Source organism: Hoplias malabaricus, chromosome 6, assembly GCF_029633855.1.
Source record: "Hoplias malabaricus isolate fHopMal1 chromosome 6, fHopMal1.hap1, whole genome shotgun sequence".
Lineage (NCBI taxonomy): Eukaryota > Metazoa > Chordata > Actinopteri > Characiformes > Erythrinidae > Hoplias > Hoplias malabaricus.
Window position 1 is genome coordinate 52716552 of NC_089805.1, and position 19259 is coordinate 52735810.

General features: G+C 43.9%; 1 protein-coding gene across 2 annotated transcripts in view; it reads left to right on the plus strand.

Annotated features, from left to right (window-relative positions):
* Positions 1-276: 276 nt before the first annotated feature.
* LOC136699670 (suppressor of cytokine signaling 7-like) overlaps positions 277-19259 on the plus strand; it is a 26209-nt gene continuing 7226 nt past the window's right edge. The window contains exons 1-7 of one of the 2 annotated variants that reach the window (XM_066674570.1): positions 277-726; positions 1097-1720; positions 5616-5886; positions 6583-6641; positions 7298-7399; positions 14909-15013; positions 15772-15917. In XM_066674570.1, the coding sequence (XP_066530667.1) occupies positions 507-726; positions 1097-1720; positions 5616-5886; positions 6583-6641; positions 7298-7399; positions 14909-15013; positions 15772-15917 (1527 nt within the window). In that variant the 5' untranslated portion in view covers positions 277-506. The remainder of the gene's footprint in view (positions 727-1096; positions 1721-5615; positions 5887-6582; positions 6642-7297; positions 7400-14908; positions 15014-15771; positions 15918-19259) is intronic. The other variant, XM_066674571.1, reaches the window with a different exon arrangement.

Consider the following 19259-nt stretch of genomic DNA (forward strand, 5'->3'; position numbering starts at 1 on the left):
GGTTTGCATACCCTTACTTTAAGTGTCCTAGATTTCTAGTGTCCAATGCAGTGTGCACTTCCCCCGCTGATTGGGACACGCCCCACTTCCGCGAGCCACTGAGCGTGGCTTTCCACGGAAGCAGCGATAGGAGAGGAGTGACAGAGATAAACAGAGAGACAGAGAGAGAGAGAGAGAGAGAGAGAGGTGAGAGAAGGAGACAGAGGGGAAGAGACACAACGAGAGACACGGTGAGAAAGGGAGACAGAGAGAGGAAGAGAGAGGTGAGAAGACAGAGAGAGGGTCAGGGAAAGAGACTGAAAGAGAGAGAGAGAGAGAGATAGAGGGAGAGAGAGAGAGAGAGAGAGAGAGCGAGAACAGATAGAGAAGGGGCAGGAAGGCGCTCGTGGGACAATAGCACCGCTCGAGTAAAGGTGGCAGTCCGTGCTCAAGGGTCCGGAGGGATGTGCTCAGAGACCCTCGTCATCACCGATTGATCCTGCGGTTATTGATTATTGGTGATCAGAATGAGCGGCACGCAGGACCCGGCTCCTGACTTTGTGCTCATGAGACTGGTCTCAGAGTATGAGGAGGACCATCAGCATCATATTCATCATCAGCATCAGGACCATTACCAGCATCTTCATCTTCAGCATCAGCACCAGCACCGATCCCGTGGGTCAGAACCAGAGGCACAGGCTCAGTCCGGGGGTCAGCTCATGTTCCTGCAGAACCTCCTGGTCCCAGGTAATTGTTCATGGGAGGGTCAGTCCGGATGGGTCCGGATGGGCATGGGTTCTGGAGGAGGGCGGTACGTGGGTCCAGAGCGGGGTCTTAGTTTAGAGAGATAGAGATTCTTCTCAGTCTTCTCAGGTGACTGTATCAGTCCTGTGTTTACCCCACACTGGACCCACCACTGACCCTGCAGGGCATCCACATGTTAACCCTGGACAGGACTTGCTGGCACCGAGCTGGGCGGCCTCTCTGGACCCCACAGGGGGGTGCCGACTGGGTCCCTGTGTTCCGCATGTTTTCTGTCTTTACAGCTGTAGCTATTTCAAAAGTTCTAAACCATCCACAGTCTACTGAATGCATCTTTCTTTCCTCCTGCTTCCAGGTGAGAACCCTGTTCTCCCAGTTCTAGGTACACCTGGTTCTGGAGATGCTTTCCAGAACCTCTCCGCTCCAGAACCTCCATCCAGAAGATTTGAGTGGAGCTCAATGTTCAGACTCCCCAAAGAGGTCTGCCACAAGCACCGTCTCATATCAGACGCTGCAGACTGGACCCGTCTGGGAGGGAACGCGGTTCCAAAATCCACCAGCGTCATTGCCGTGACCCCTGCCGAGCTCCAGGACCCGGTTCTGACTCTGGCAAAGAGGCTGGGAGAACTCGGGGAGCTCAGAGAACTCGAAGATTTGCAAAAGAAACGGGACGTTCCCATATGCACCTGCGAGGTCTCTCGGCCCGGAGAGGACCCGAGTGAGACCAGCGATGCCCTCCTGGTTCTGCAGGGTCCTGGGGCCCAGGAAATAGAACCAGGGCCCAGACAAGGTTCTAAAGACGAAGGCTCCCTGTCTCAGGAGGACCGTCTGCAGCAGAACGAAGCCCCTGCGGACCCTCAGCTCTATAGCAGCTCTCTGAGCCGACTCATGGACCAGGTGCACCGTTTGACCCGGGAAGCCTGCCGCGAGCCTCCGGGTCTAGAACCCGACAGAACCGAGCGGAACCAGAGCCTCCCAGGTATGAGAGGGAAGCTCATTATTACAGTAGTAAACAGGACTAAGAGGAGTAAAGTAACGTGACGTTATTATTAGAGCATTTCAGATCAAACACAGGGGGTAAAAATAGCAGTGAACAGCGAAGGTGGAGGGAAGCGTGCTGTGTGTGTGTGCAGTGTGTTTAACAGATCAGTGTGTGTTCCACAGATAATCATCACTTTCCACAGCAAACTGCAGCGTAAACCGAGAGAAATCCCACTCTCCTCCTCCTCCTCCTCACACTGGGGCTACAATAGTATTATATTAGTAATGTTTGATGACACGCGCTGTATTTACATTTACATTAACGTCATGTAGCAGACTTATCCAGAGAGAGACTCTCAGCTCTGTGTCTGGACTGGAGTGTGTTCTCCAGCGAGATCCAACAGGTTAGAGTCTGAAATCCCCCCTGAGCTCAGACTCTGTCAGAGAAAGTGCCATAAGAAGCGATCCCTCTGCGTTCACACGGCAGGGAAAAATGCCTAAATCCGATCTGTTTCTTTAGGTGTGACATAGACGTGTGTGTGTGTGTGTGTGTGTGCGTGTGTGTGTGTGAACAGCACAAATTAATCACATTGAATCTGAAATTTTAAGTCAGATTTGGGTCACTTTCTTATGTGGAATTGAAATCAGATCTATATCTGACCTGTGGCGGTGCGACTCTCAATTCATGTGACTTTCACGTCTCTCAGGTTAAACCCGTGTTAGTCCGGTCTCTCAGGTTAAACCCGTGTTAGTCCGGTCTCTCAGGTTAAACCCGTGTTAGTCCGGTCTCTCAGGTTAAACCCGTGTTAGTCCGGTCTCTCAGGTTAAACCCGTGTTAGTCTGGTCTCTCAGGTTAAACCCATGTTAGTCCGGTCTCAGGTTAAACCCATGTTAGTCTGGTCTCTCAGGTTAAACCCATGTTAGTCCGGTCTCAGGTTAAACCCGTGTTAGTCCAGTCTCTCAGGTTAAACCCATGTTAGTCCGGTCTCAGGTTAAACCCGTGTTAGTCCGGTCTCTCAGGTTAAACCCGTGTTAGTCCGGTCTCTCAGGTTAAACCCGTGTTAGTCTGGTCTCTCAGGTTAAACCTGTGTTACTCCGGTCTCTCAGGTTAAACCCGTGTTAGTCCGGTCTCAGGTTAAACTTGTGTTAGTCCGGTCTCTCAGGTTAAACCCGTGTTAGTCTGGTCTCTCAGGTTAAACCCATGTTAGTCCGGTCTCAGGTTAAACCCGTGTTAATCCGGTCTCTCAGGTTAAACCCGTGTTAGTCTGGTCTCAGGTTAAACCCGTGTTAGTCCAGTCTCAGGTTAAACCCGTGTTAGTCCGGTCTCAGGTTAAACCCGTGTTAGTCCGGTCTCAGGTTAAACCCATGTTAATCCGGTCTCTCAGGTTAAACCCGTGTTAGTCCGGTCTCAGGTTAAACCCATGTTAGTCCGGTCTCAGGTTAAACCCGTGTTAATCCGGTCTCTCAGGTTAAACCCGTGTTAGTCCGGTCTCTCAGGTTAAACCCATGTTAGTCTGGTCTCAGGTTAAACCCATGTTAATCCGGTCTCTCAGGTTAAACCCATGTTAGTCCGGTCTCAGGTTAAACCCGTGTTAGTCCGGTCTCAGGTTAAACCCATGTTAGTCCGGTCTCTCAGGTTAAACCCGTGTTAGTCTGGTCTCTCAGGTTAAACCCGTGTTAGTCTGGTCTCTCAGGTTAAACCCATGCTAGTCCGGTCTCAGGTTAAACCCGTGTTAGTCCGGTCTCAGGTTAAACCCGTGTTAGTCCGGTCTCAGGTTAAACCCGTGTTAGTCTGGTCTCAGGTTTAGCCCGTGTTAGTCCGGTCTCTCAGGTTAAACCTGTGTTACTCCGTTCTCTCAGGTTAAACCCGTGTTAGTCCGGTCTCAGGTTAAACCCGTGTTAGTCCGGTCTCAGGTTAAACCCGTGTTAATCCGGTCTCTCAGGTTAAACCTGTGTTAGTCTTGTCTCTCAGGATAAACCCGTGTTAGTCCGGTCTCTCAGGTTAAACCCGTGTTAGTCCGGTCTCAGGTTAAACCTGTGTTAGTCCGGTCTCAGGTTAAACCCGTGTTAGTCCGGTCTCAGGTTAAACCCGTGTTAGTCCGGTCTCAGGTTAAACCTGTGTTAATCCGGTCTCTCAGGTTAAACCCGTGTTAGTCTTGTCTCTCAGGATAAACCCGTGTTAGTCCGGTCTCAGGTTAAACCCGTGTTAGTTTGGTCTCAGGTTAAACCCGTGTTAGTCCGGTCTCAGGTTAAACCTGTGTTAGTCCAGTCTCAGGTTAAACCTGTATTAGTCCGGTCTCTCAGGTTAAACCTGTGTTACTCCGGTCTCTCAGGTTAAACCCGTGTTAGTCCGGTCTCAGGTTAAACCTGTGTTAGTCCGGTCTCAAGTTAAACCTGTGTTAGTCCAGTCTCAGGTTAAACCCGTGTTAGTCCGGTCTCTCAGGTTAAACCTGTGTTACTCCGGTCTCTCAGGTTAAACCCGTGTTAATCCGGTCTCTCAGGTTAAACCCGTGTTAGTCTTGTCTCTCAGGATAAACCCGTGTTAGTCCGGTCTCTCAGGTTAAACCCGTGTTAATCCGGTCTCTCAGGTTAAACCTGTGTTAGTCTTGTCTCTCAGGATAAACCCGTGTTAGTCCGGTCTCAGGTTAAACCCGTGTTAGTCTTGTCTCTCAGGATAAACCCGTGTTAGTCTTGTCTCTCAGGATAAACCCGTGTTAGTCCGGTCTCTCAGGTTAAACCCGTGTTAATCCGGTCTCTCAGGTTAAACCCGTGTTAGTCTTGTCTCTCAGGATAAACCCGTGTTAGTCCGGTCTCTCAGGTTAAACCCGTGTTAATCCGGTCTCTCAGGTTAAACCTGTGTTAGTCTTGTCTCTCAGGATAAACCCGTGTTAGTCCGGTCTCAGGTTAAACCCGTGTTAGTCCGGTCTCAGGTTAAACCTGTGTTAGTCCAGTCTCAGGTTAAACCCGTGTTAGTCCGGTCTCTCAGGTTAAACCCGTGTTAGTCCAGTCTCAGGTTAAACCCGTGTTAGTCCTGTGTTCGGCCGCTGCCCTGTTTGTGTGTAACGTTTAAATCCAAGCTGCGAGCCGTGCCCCTCTCCTTCCTCCCCACGGCTCTACTGTAGTGTTACAGTCTAACTGCGTTTCCGTGGTGAAGATGCGCTGTATTTGATCATGTTTATGTCAAAAGAGATGAATCATCTGTGAGTGGATTGAGATTCAGATCTGTGTGTGGTTTCAGTAAAACTGTAATATCCTCAAGCTCTGGAAACAGAGTCACTCTTTATTTGATGGCGCAGGCTGCATTTCCATTTCCATTAACGTCATGTAGCAGACGATCTTATCCACAGAGACTCACAGAGCAGCTCTGTGTTTGGACTGGAGTGTGCTCAGGGTCTGAATAAACACAGAGCAGTAAGAAGCGCTCCCTCCGTGTTCACACCTCGAGAGGAGATAAAGAGGTGAATACGGAGTCAGAGAGAGAGAGGGACCTCCACATTCTCACTGAGTCCTGACACAACAGAGGTCACAGTTTCACTTCCTGTCTCATTCACTCACTCATTCATTCACTCATTCACTCACTCATTCATTCACTGTCTGTAGCCCTTATCCAGTTCAGTGCGGCGGTGGGTCCGGTGTCTACCCAGAATCACACACCCTGCAGGGGGCACCGGTCCTTCACAGGGCCACACACACTCACACACACCGGTCTGGAGTATCAGTTGTCCTAAGGGTCCTGGGTGGGGGGCTGGATCTGTGGTAGAGCAAGGAGACCTTGGTGCTCCCAATGACCATAAAATATATTTAGTCACCCTCTGATTTCCTGTTATTTCATATGAAAGCCTGAATGATGATTACGATGACGACGATGGTAAATGCCCCTCTCTTGTTTCCAGTGCAGGGGAAGGAGAAGGAGGAGGAGGAGGAGGCTGTGGTCCCCCGGAGCCGCCCCCCGACCCCTAAACGCGTGGTGGGCTCTCCGCTGGTGTTCACCCCCCACAGCCGAGAGAGGAAGTCCAGGAGAGGGGCGTTCAGGGTGTGTCTGAGCAAACTGTTCCGAACCAGGAGCAGCTCCAGCGTGGGGAAGACCCCGGAGAAGAGACCCTCGCTCACCTCCTCCACGTCCTCAGTGTGGAGCTCCAGCAGCACGGACCCTGAGAGCAGCAGGTAAGACCTCCTGGAGCTCACGCACTGCACACACAGCTGGGCCTGACACAGCCTTCACCTTACAATAAGGCTACCGTCAGTAAGTAACACAGCTTTAAATAATGATTACGTAAAGACACTAACAATAACAGCATTATTTTAGGACTTTATAAAATCATAAGGGAAGGCTGAGTAAAGCTAGTTCCTGGTTCTTCTCACAACCGTGACTTTACCATTTAAGGGGACGTCTGTGATTGTGGGGGAAACACAGTTTTCTCTGGTTTGTTTACGTTCAGAAGCTCTGCGTCTTTTAAGGTGAAACATTGTGTGTAAATCATGTGTAACTCGAGCTGTTTAGTTTTGTAGCACTTTCGCTCTGTGTTTACTTTCATGCAGTTAGCGCTCTCCTAAATTTAGAGTCAGTTCCACCTTAAGTAATGTAACTGCAACAGCAGAAATAAGTCAGTGTGACCCCCCTATGGAGCAGGAATAGAGCAACATCCTCATCTCGGTTGGTGCTTTTCAGCGTTTGGAGTCTCTCCGTTGTCTAAAAACCTCCAGATGGCATTTCTCTGTCTTGAGCAGAGAGAGAGAAAGCCTAGCACTGGACACTTTGATTTTTTACCCATTCGTAAACACGTTAGAGCGGTTCTCTGGTGTTCTGTTTGGTTCTGCTGGGTTCTGTTCTGTGAGTAACTGCTGTGTTCTCTGTTCCAGTGTCAGCAAGTCTGTTCTGGGAAGGCCTCGCAGCGTGGACTCTCCTGTGCCCTTCACCGGTGAGAGCCCTCCCCCTATCCCTCCCTCTCTCCCTCTGGTCTGGTAGGTCTGTGGAGGCCAGGTGAAGGGTGACCCCATGATACAGCGCCCCCTCTGTCATACACCCCTCAGAGTCTATAGATACAGAGTGTAACCTCCACAGATAAACACTGACCGATACCAGGGGACTCTACGGAGCAGCTGCACATGAGCCGACTGCCATTAGATTCACTCCCTTTCTCTGTTCTTTGCTCTTTCTAACGCTGTCTTTTTCCTCTTTCTCTTTCTCACTCTGTCTGCCCCCGTCTCCCTCTCTGCTCACCCCTCTCTCTCTCTCTCTCTGCCCCCTCTCTGTCTGCCCCGTCTCCCTCTCTGCTCTCCCTTCTGCCTACCCCTCTCTCTCTCTCTCTCTCTCTCTCTCTCTCTCTCTCTGCCCCCTCTCTGTCTGCCCCGTCTCCCTCTCTGCTCTCCCTTCTGCCTACCCCTCTCTCTCTCTCTCTCTCTCTCTCTCTCTCTCTCTCTCTCTCTCTCTCTCTCTCTCTCTCTCTCTCTCTCTGCCCCCTCTCTGTCTGCCCCCGTCTCCCTCTCTGCTCTCCCTTCTGCCTACCCCTCTCTCTCTCTCTCTCTCTCTCTCTGCCCCCTCTCTGTCTGCCCCGTCTCCCTCTCTGTGCTGTAGGTGAGACTGTGTCACTGGTTGATGTGGACATTTCTCAAAGGGTTAATCCTCTTCATACTCCCACTCCTCCTCCTCCACCCAGGAGGAGCCTCAGCCTGCTGGGTACTCTCCTTCTTTCTATTCCTCCCCCCCCCCCCCTCTCCCTCTCTTTCTATTGCTCTTTCCCCCCGCTCTCCCTCTCTCCCTCCCCCAAATTAAAGGTGCAGTATATGTTCCCCAATTAAAGGTGCAGTATATGTTCCCAAATTAAAGGTGCAGTATATGTTCCCAAATTAATGGTACAGTATATGTTCCCCAATTAAAGGTGCAGTATATGTTCCCAAATTAATGGTACAGTATATGTTCCCCAATTAAAGGTGCAGTATATGTTCCCCAATTAAAGGTACAGTGTATGTTCCCCAATTAAAGGTGCAGTATATGTTCCCAAATTAAAGGTGCAGTATATGTTCCCAAATTAATGGTACAGTATATGTTCCCCAATTAAAGGTGCAGTATATGTTCCCAAATTAATGGTACAGTATATGTTCCCCAATTAAAGGTGCAGTATATGTTCCCCAATTAAAGGTACAGTGTATGTTCCCCAATTAAAGGTGCAGTGTATATTCCCCAATTAAAGGTGCAGTATATGTTCCCCAATTAAAGGTGCAGTATATGTTCTCCAATTAAAGGTGCAGTATATGTTCCCCAATTAAAGGTACAGTGTATGTTCCCTAATTAAATGGTACAGTATATGTTCCCCAATTAAAGTTGCAGTATATGTTCTCCAATTAAAGGTGCAATATATGTTCCCCAATTAAAGGTACAGTGTATGTTCCCTAATTAAATGGTACAGTATATGTTCCCCAATTAAAGGTACAGTGTATGTTCCCCAATTAAATGTGCAGTGTATATTCCCCAATTAAAGGTGCAGTATATGTTCCCCAATTAAAGGTGCAGTATATGTTCCCCAATTAAAGGTGCAGTATATGTTCCCCAATTAAAGGTACAGTGTATGTTCCCCAATTAAAGGTGCAGTATATGTTCCCAAATTAAAGGTGCAGTATATGTTCCCCAATTAAAGGTGCAGTATATGTTCCCCAATTAAATGTACAGTGTATTTTCCCCAATTAAAGGTGCAGTATATGTTCCCCAATTAAAGGTGCAGTATATGTTCCCCAATTAAAGGTGCAGTATATGTTCCCCAATTAAAGGTACAGTGTATGTTCCCCAATTAAAGGTACAGTGTATGTTCCCCAATTAAAGGTGCAGTATATGTTCCCAAATTAAAGGTGCAGTATATGTTCCCCAATTAAAGGTGCAGTATATGTTCCCCAATTAAAGGTACAGTGTATGTTCCCCAATTAAAGGTGCAGTATATGTTCCCCAATTAAATGTACAGTGTATGTTCCCTAATTAAAGGTGCAGTATATGTCCTTGAGGGTACCAGTGTAGACTTAGGAATGGAACTGACGTTTGTAATCATTCCCCATCAAATCCACCCCGCACTGTAGTAGGACGTATTGATTGTATTAGTGTTCTGTGGAGCGTCAGAGCAGTCTTATGCTGACAGCGGTGATTTTAAATAATTGTCAGTGTTGGCTGCTTGTTTTGCACTGATTTTATAATTGATTTTTTATTGTGGAACGCTGTCTCTGACGTATAGCTGTAGGTACGTTAGATTTAATTTGTGTTGTGGATGTGGAAAGCTGTAAATGAATGGCCCTATAGAGCTCCAAATGAGCTACTCTCTCTCTTTAGAGCATTTATAATCTTCATAAATTCACAGCCGTGTGCTGTGTGTGTTCTTCACCTCCTTGTTTTTCACAGCAGTGTTTTTTAAAAGTGTTTGCTAGCAGTATTTTTTCTAACCCGTTGACTTCTGCTTCTGTAACGGTTTGGTCAAAAGCCAGAATCATGAGCTGAAACTGGTTCGTTGCAGACGTTTGGGTGCGGAAGTTTCTGCTGTAGGTTAGCGTTAGCTGCTGCTATTGTCACACACACAGCAGGAAGTGCAGGCTAACCGCAGATGAGCTCATCTGTGTCTCTCTTTGTCTCGCAGTGAGTCTGTGAGAGAGAGACCAGTTTCACTCCGAGAAACCAAAACCACACACATTATCACTTCTCTTTATCTCCCGCTATTGTTCCTCTGTTAGCCTAGCGTCATGATCTGTGACTGTTAGCGGGTTTTTAACTCTTTCAGCTCCAAGTGGACCGTGTTACATCTCTGAATCTGTATCTGTGTGACTCCAGGTCACTGCTAACGTCAGAGTTACACCGTATTTACACACTTTACCGTTACTAATCTAAATAAGGACATGTCGAGGACCGGCAGCGGGAGCATCTTACACAAATAATAAGACTTCAGGCTCCAGGATGTAAGGGGATTTCAATCAAAGATCAGATTTACTCTCTTCCTGAAGGAAACACAGTGTGAACACAGCAAGGGACAGTTCCACATCTGATGCAGATAGAACAGAGGTAGAATGGAAATGAGACAGAAGAGACACAGAGGAAAACAAACAAAAATAATAACACGAATGAAATGAAATAAAAAATATATAAGAAATAATTAAAAGTAGTATAATGTGTAAAATAATAGTATACAGTATATAGTATGCAGTATGTAGTATATAGTATGCCATATTTCTTATGCAGTATGAAGTATGTAGTATATAGTATGTCGTATGTGTTATGCAGTATGTAGTATATAGTATGCAGTATGTGTTATGCAGTATGCAGTATGAAGTATATAGTATGCCGTATGTGTCATGCAGTATGTAGTATATAGTATGTCGTATGTGTTATGCAGTATGCAGTATGTAGTATATAGTATGTCGTATGTGTTATGCAGTATGCAGTATGAAGTATATAGTATGCCGTATGTGTTATGCAGTATGCAGTATGTAGTATATAGTATGTCGTATGTGGTATGTGTTATGCAGTATGTAGTATATAGTATGCAGTATGTGTTATGCAGTATGTAGTATATAGTATGCTGTTTGTGTTATGCAGTATGTAGTATATAGTATGCAGTATGTGTTATGCAGTATGTAGTATATAGTATGCTGTTTGTGTTATGCAGTATGTAGTATATAGTATGCAGTATGTGTTATGCAGTATGTAGTATATAGTATGCTGTTTGTGTTATGCAGTATGTAGTATATAGTATGCAGTATGTGTTATGCAGTATGTAGTATATAGTATGTGGTATGTGTTATGCAGTATGTAATATATAGTATGCAGTATGTGTTATGCAGTATGTAGTATATAGTATGTGGTATATGTTATGCAGTATGTAGTATATAGTATGCAGTATGTGTTATGCAGTATGTAGTATATAGTATGCTGTATGTGTTATGCAGTATGTAGTATATAGTATGCTGTATGTGTTATGCAGTATGTAGTATGTAGTATATAGTATGCTGTATGTGTTATGCAGTATGTAGTATATAGTATGCAGTATGTGTTATGCAGTATGTAGTATATAGTATGCTGTATGTGTTATGCAGTATGTAGTATATAGTATGCAGTATGTGTTATGCAGTATGTAGTATGTAGTATATAGTATGCAGTATGTGTTATGCAGTATGTAGTATATAGTATGCTGTATGTGTTATGCAGCATGTAGTATATAGTATGCAGTATGTGTTATGCAGTATGTAGTATATAGTATGCTGTATGTGTTATGCAGTATGTAGTATATAGTATGCTGTATGTGTTATGCAGTATGTAGTATATAGTATGCAGTATGTGTTATGCAGTATGTAGTATATAGTATGCTGTATGTGTTATGCAGTATGTAGTATATAGTATGCTGTATGTGTTATGCAGTATGTAGTAAGTAGTATATAGTATGCAGTATGTGTTATGCAGTATGTAGTATATAGTATGCTGTATGTGTTATGCAGTATGTAGTATATAGTATGCAGTATGTGTTATGCAGTATGAAGTATGTGTTATGCAGTATGTAGTATATAGTATATGGGATGCAATATGCAGTATGTAGTATATAGTATGCCGTATGTGTTATGCAGTATGAAGTATGTGTTATGCAGTATGTAGTATATAGTATGCCGCATTTGTTATGCAGTATGAAGTATGTGTTATGCAGGTTGTAATATGCAGTATGAAGTATGTGTTATGCAGTATGTAGTATATAGTATGCTGTATGTGTTATGCAGTATGTAGTATATAGTATGCTGTATGTGTTATGCAGTATGTAGTATGTAGTATATAGTATGCTGTATGTGTTATGCAGTATGTAGTATATAGTATGCAGTATGTGTTATGCAGTATGTAGTATATAGTATGCTGTATGTGTTATGCAGTATGTAGTATATAGTATGCAGTATGTGTTATGCAGTATGTAGTATGTAGTATATAGTATGCAGTATGTGTTATGCAGTATGTAGTATATAGTATGCTGTATGTGTTATGCAGTATGTAGTATATAGTATGCAGTATGTGTTATGCAGTATGTAGTATATAGTATGCTGTATGTGTTATGCAGTATGTAGTATATAGTATGCTGTATGTGTTATGCAGTATGTAGTAAGTAGTATATAGTATGCAGTATGTGTTATGCAGTATGTAGTATATAGTATGCTGTATGTGTTATGCAGTATGTATTATATAGTATGCAGTATGTGTTATGCAGTATGAAGTATGTGTTATGCAGTATGTAGTATATAGTATATGGGATGCAATATGCAGTATGTAGTATATAGTATGCCGTATGTGTTATGCAGTATGAAGTATGTGTTATGCAGTATGAAGTATGTGTTATGCAGGTTGTAATATGCAGTATGAAGTATGTGTTATGCAGTATGTAGTATATAGTATGCCGTATGTGTTATGCAGTATGTAGTATGCCGTATGTGTCATGCAGTATGCAGTATGTAGTATATAGTATGCCGTATGTGTCATGCAGTATGCAGTATGTAGTATATAGTATGCCGTATGTGTCATGCAGTATGCAGTATGTAGTATATAGTATGCCGTATACGTCATGCAGTATGTAGTATGTAGTATATAGTATGCCGTATGTGTCATGCAGTATGCAGTATGTAGTATATAGTATGCCGTATGTGTCATGCAGTATGCAGTATGTATTATATAGTATGCCGTATGTGTCATGCATTATGCAGTATGTAGTATATAGTATGCCGTATGTGTCATGCAGTATGCAGTATGTAGTATATAGTATGCCGTATGTGTCATGCAGTATGCAGTATGTAGTATATAGTATGCCGTATTTGTTATGCAGTATGTAGTAAGTAGTATGCTGTATGTGTTATGCAGTATGCAGTATGCAGTATATAGTATGCCATGTGTTTTGCAGTATGCAGTATGTGTTATGCAGTATGCAGTATGTGTTATGCAGTATGCAGTATGTAGTATGTAGTATATAGTATGCCATGTGTGTTTTGCAGTATGCAGTATGTGTTATGCAGTATGCATTATGTAGTACATAGTATGTCATATGTGTTATGCAGTATGCAGTATATATTATGCATAATGTGTTAAGCAGTATGCAGTATATAGTATGCTGTATGTGTTATGCAGTATGCAGTATGTGTTATGCAGTATGCAGTAAGTAGTATATAGTATGTCGTATGTGTTATGCAGTATGTAGTATGCAGTATGTGTTATGCAGTATTTAGTATGCAGTATGCAGTATATAGTATGCAGTATGTGTTATGCAGTATGCAGTATGTGTTATGCAGTATGCAGTATATAGTATGCAGTATTTAGTATGTAGTATATAGTATGCTGTATGTGTTATGCAGTATGCAGTATGTGTTATGCAGTATGCAGTATATAGTATGCAGTATTTAGTATGTAGTATATAGTATGCTGTATGTGTTATGCAGTATGCAGTATGTGTTATGCAGTATGCAGTAAGTAGTATATAGTATGTCGTATGTGTTATGCAGTATGTAGTATGCAGTATGTGTTATGCAGTATTTAGTATGCAGTATATAGTATGCAGTATGTGTTATGCAGTATGCAGTATATAGTATGCAGTATGTGTTATGCAGTATGCAGTATGTGTTATGCAGTATGCAGTATATAGTATGCAGTATTTAGTATGTAGTATATAGTATGCTGTATGTGTTATGCAGTATGCAGTATGTGTTATGCAGTATGCAGTATATAGTATGCAGTATTTAGTATGTAGTATATAGTATGCTGTATGTGTTATGCAGTATACAGTATGTAGTATATAGTATGCAGTATGTGTTATGCAGTATGCAGTATGTAGTATATAGTATGCCATATGTGTTATGCAGTATATAGTATGTAGTATAAAGTATGCAGTATGCGGTATGCAGTATATAGTATGTAGTATATAGTATGCAGTATGTGTTATGCAGTATACAGTATGTAGTACACAGTATATACTTGTGCAGTATAGTAGTGTGCCGTGTTGAATACAGCCTCAGTCTTTAGTGTCCACCATTGAAAATGTAATAATTATTCATAAGGTATTTTTAAAAAGTATGAATATTGAACTATTACAAATAAATAGCACACAGTTTCAGGGAAGAGCAGGGGGTTCGTTGTGCACTAACACAGACCCAGGACCCTGAGGAACTCTGACAGTGGAAAGTTGAGGAAGCTCCAAACTGGAGGAAGTGGGAGGCCTTGCCCTTAAGCGGGGGAACAGCTAGCAGCCTGTGGAACCCAAACACACAGACTCTAGCCCACCATCAGCTCTCGGGCGGTGGGGTTGCCCAACATGCAACAGCTCCACTCATCCATTACGTGAGGTTTACCTGCTGTGGGCCTTAGTGTGGCTGCTCTGAGAGGTGAACCCCAGACCCCGAGCCCCTCAGGGCTGAGAGTGTGTTTCTGGGGTGTATCTGGGGTAAGGAGGGGAAACTGTGGGGGTTTATCGCGGTGTAAACTCTGCCTCAGAGCTGTGTGTGTTTGTGTTATTTACAGCTGTGGTTAATTTTAGACCACGCTCTGCCTGTGGAAGCTCATAGTGACTGCGGTTGTTATATTTTCCTCCAGGGGTTTAATATATTCTGTAAATATGTAAATAACACAGTCATAAGAATTACATCATAGTAAAACAATCATTGTAAATTAGAGATAATACATAATAAAAGTCTGTGATATTTACTGTAGTGTACAGACATGTCAATAACAACATAATCATACGAGCTAATATATAACTATTTAGAACATATGATAATATATAATAAAAGTCTCCCATATTTAGTATAGTCTACAGGCATGAGAATAAAAAACATCATAATTAAATACAGATGATATATTATACATTGCTCTAATACATTTCCAGGTCATGTATTAACATCATAATTACAGCAGTGTTTATTACAACTAATAATTAGGTTATCAACCTCTCTGATAGTTAATAAAGTGTTTATTAATTGTTAATAATATATTAATGATCAACATTAATAGCAGCTAATAAATGATAATACAATAATAAAAGTCTCTAATGCAGAGTCAAATCTATTGTGGTGCCCCCTGCTGGCTGGCAGTTTATAGCCTTTGTACCCTGATGACCTACAGACATTTGTAGTTGTGAGGTCACAGTCATGTAAGAGTTAATTAAAAAATTCAGATGCAAATGAGAAATTTCTTTTGTGTTCACAGATGATTTCAGGCTTCCTCAAACTGGACGACTTTCTAGTGGCACAGCGTCGACACAGACCATCACACACACGCACAGAACCATCCAACATAGCCTCAGCCTCAACGGTAACACACACACACTCAAGCACACTCAAACACAATCACACACACTCACAGAACCATCCAACACTGCCTCAGCCGCAACGGTAACACACAGACACTCACACACACACACACACACACACACACACTCAAGCACACTCAAACACACTCACACAAACTCACAGAAAACCATCCAACACTGCCTCAGCCTCAACGGTAACACACAGACACTCACACACACACACACACAAACACATAGAACCATCCAACACAGCCTCAGCCTCAACGGTAACACACACACACACACACACACACACACACACACACACACACTCAAGCACACTCAAACACACTCACACACACTCACAGAAAACCATCCAACACTGCCTCAGCCTCAACAGTAACACACACACACACACCCACCCACACACACACACACACACTCAAGCACACTCAAACACACTCACACACACTCACAGAAAACCATCCAACACTGCCTCAGCCTCAACGGTAACACACACACACTCACATAGAACCATCCAACACAGCCTCAGCCTCAATGGTAACACACACACACTGCTCTGTTTTCCCTGAATTAATCCATTTCTGCTCCATACAGCGGGTCCCTGCCACATCCCGGCCCCTAGGTGTCAGTGTAACTACTGTTTTATGTTGTGAAGAATCTGTCTCAGTATCAGAATCTGTGTGGTTTTGTCTGGTGTCAGAAATAAAATCAATGCTGCTGTTCATTCGCTCGTTTATTCTCTCCTTCTCTGCTTCAGATGCCTCTCTTCACAGTGTCCAGAGGCCCTGCCCCCTCCAGCCAGACCGCCAATCAGCTGTAGCAGTGGATCAGCGTCACCTACTGTTCCCTCTGAGCCAACCAGACTCCTGCAACTTCGCCACCAGCCTCAGGGAACTGGAGAAGGTAATGATACACTCCTCCATCCGCTGTGTGATAGGGGCCAGGTTCAGAGCATGTCTCTCTGGTTTGTTTATGTTCAGAAGCTCCACATCTTTTAAGGTGGAGCAGTGTGTGTGAGTAAGAAGCGACTGTATCTTTTAAGGTGGAGCGGTGTGTGTGAGTAAGAAGCGACTGTATCTTTTAAGGCGGAGCAGTGTGTGTGAGTAAGAAGCGACTGTATCTTTTAAGGTGGAGAGGTGTGTGTGAGTAAGAAGCGACTGTATCTTTTAAGGTGGAGCGGTGTGTTGAGTAAGAAGCGACTGTATCTTTTAAGGTGGAGCGGTGTGTGTGAGTAAGAAGCGACTGTATCTTTTAAGGTGGAGCGGTGTGTGTGAGTAAGAAGCGACTGTATCTTTTAAGGTGGAGAGGTGTGTGTGAGTAAGAAGCGACTGTATCTTTTAAGGTGGAGCGGTGTGTGTGAGTAAGAAGCGACTGTATCTTTTAAGGTGGAGAGGTGTGTGTGAGTAAGAAGCGACTGTATCTTTTAAGGTGGACCGGTGTGTTGAGTAAAAAGCGACTGTATCTTTTAAGGTGGAGCGTTGTGTGTGAGTAAGAAGCGACTGTATCTTTTAAGGTGGAGCGGTGTGTGTGAGTAAGAAGCGACTGTATCTTGTTGGTGTCTGAAGTGTAAATTGTCTGTAAGTGTTTATTCACTGTTTGAATTCCCACAGAAACTCATGTGTAACTCGAGCTGTTTAGTTTTGTAGCACTTTCGCTCTGTGTTTACTTTCATGCAGTTAGCGCTCTCCTGAATTTAGAGTCAGTTCCACCTTAAGTAATGTAACTGTAACAGTAAAAATAAGTCAGTGTGACCCCCCTATGGAGCAGGAATAGAGCAACAGCCTCATCTCGGTTGGTGCTTTTCAGCGTTTGGAGTCTCTCCGTTGTCTAAAAACCTCCAGATGGCGTTTCTCTGCCGTGAGCAGAGAGAGAGAAAGACTAGCACTGGACCGAGACACTTTGTTTTTTTTACCCATTTACAGACATTGGGGCTTTGTAAACACATTACAGCGATTTCCAGAGCAAACCCACTGCAGAGCAGCACATGGAGAGGACACACACTCAGAGCTTTATACACAGGGCTAATTGTGAATAAAAACTGAATGCAATGATGTGGAGATGGCAAATGTCAATATTTTATTCGTAATAGAACATAGATGACAGATCAAAAGTTTAATCTGAGTAAATGTAACATTTTAAAGGAAAAATATGTTGATTCAAAATTTCACAGTGTCAACAAATCCCAAAAAAGTTGGGACAAGTAGCAATAAGTGGCTGGAAAAAGGAAATTGAGCATATAACGAACAGCTGGAAGACCAATTAACACTAATTAGGTCAATTGACAACATGATTGGGATAAAAAGAGCTTCTCAGAGTGTCAGTGTCTCTCTGAAGCCAAGATGGTAAGAGGATCACCAATTCCACCATTGTTGGGCAGAAAGATAGTGCAGCGATACCAGAATGGTGTTACCCAGCGTAAAATAGCAAAGACTTTTAAGTTATCATCATCAACCGTGCATAACATCATCAAAAGGTTCAGAGAATCTGGAACAACTGCTGTGTGTAAGGGTCAAGGCCGTAAAACTCTACTGGATGCTCGTGATCTCCGGGTCCTTAAACGTCACTGCACCTCAAAAAGGAACGCCACTGTCAAGGAAATAACAGAATGGGCTCAGGAACACTTCCAGAAAGCATTGTCAGTGAACACAATCCACCGTGCCGTCCGCCGTCGCCAGCTGAAACTCTACAGTGCAAAGAGGAAGCCATTTCTAAGCGAGCTCCACAAGCTCAGACGTTTGCACTGGGCCAGGGGTCTTTTAAAATGGAGTGTGGCAAAATGGAAGACTGTTCTGTGGTCAGATGAGTCACGATTTGAAGTTCTTTATGGAACACTGGGACGCCATGTCATCCGGACCAGAGAGGACAAGGATAACCCAAGTTGTTATCAACGCTCCGTTCAGAAGCCTGCATCACTGATGGTATGGGGTTTCATGAGTGTTTGTGGCATGGGCAGCTTGCATGTCTGGAAAGGCACCATTAATGCAGAGAACTATGGTCAGGTTCTAGAACAACATATGCTCCCATCTAGACGTCATCTCTTTCAGGGAAGACCCTGCATTTTTCAACAAGATAATGCCAGACCACATTCTGCAGCAATCACATCATCATGGCTACGTAGGAGAAGGATCCGGGGACTGAAATGGCCCGCCTGCAGTCCAGATCTTTCACCTGTAGAGAACATTTGGAGCATCATAAAGAGGAAGGCGCTACAAAGAAGGCCCAAGACGATTGAACAGTTAGAGGCCTGTATTAGTCATGAATGGGAGAGCATTCCTATTTCTAAACTTGAGAAACTGGTCTCCTCTCCTGGGCGGAGCTGTTGCTAGGCGACAGTAAACAGAACTCTGATACTGGGGGACTCATGTAGACTCTGAGAGTCAGTAACAGAGCTGTAAACCTGTGGAACACACTGCTGCAGCACTTCAGATTATAGCGAGGGTATAAACAGATCATGTGAAGTCAAATACAGCACACACACACACACACACTTCAGTGTCAGTGGTCAGTTACCACATCCTCTAAAAGGACACACCTCTGCACTTTTTAAAGCTGTTTTTTTCACTAAAGCAGTACATTTGTATTTTTGAGTTGAAGTGTAAGGCCTCAGAATAAAATGAAGGATTAAAGGTCACCTGCACTTTCCGTTAAACGCTCTGTACCTTTGTCTGTTGAATTCTGTGTATTTTCAGAAATTTAAACTGAAATGTTATGAACGTTGCTCTGAAACATGCAGAAAACAAGAGAGTTGTGAGCAGAGGAAGTGTTCACATATTTCCACTCAGATCAACAAAGACACACACACTGAGTGAAGGGGGAGTGGGGGGGGTTCAGACTGTAGCTGTGCTGAGGTTGTGTCGGATTTAGATCCTGGTTACCGTGGTTATAGGATGTGTAACCGCTCTCCAATGTGTGTCACTGTGATGGTTTACTTCTGTTTTTCCTGTGTGGGGCGTTTCCTGTGCACCTGTGTGAGGGTGGGCTCTGTGTGTGTGTGTGTGTGTGTGTGTGCGCTCTAAAGCCTGGGCTGCAGCCGAGGCAGGGCGTGTCCTCTGTGGCACTGTCCTGTGAAGACTCCTCAGTAAGCGAGGTCACACAGACGTCACTGGAGACACCAGTTAACTCAGACTCTATTTGATTATTAATATTACCCTGCAACATAATACTGTACTTTAATATGTGATTAAAGCTCATACTTCAGCTGGGGTTAAAAATAAAACACTGCTAAATAAAATGAACACTTTCTAT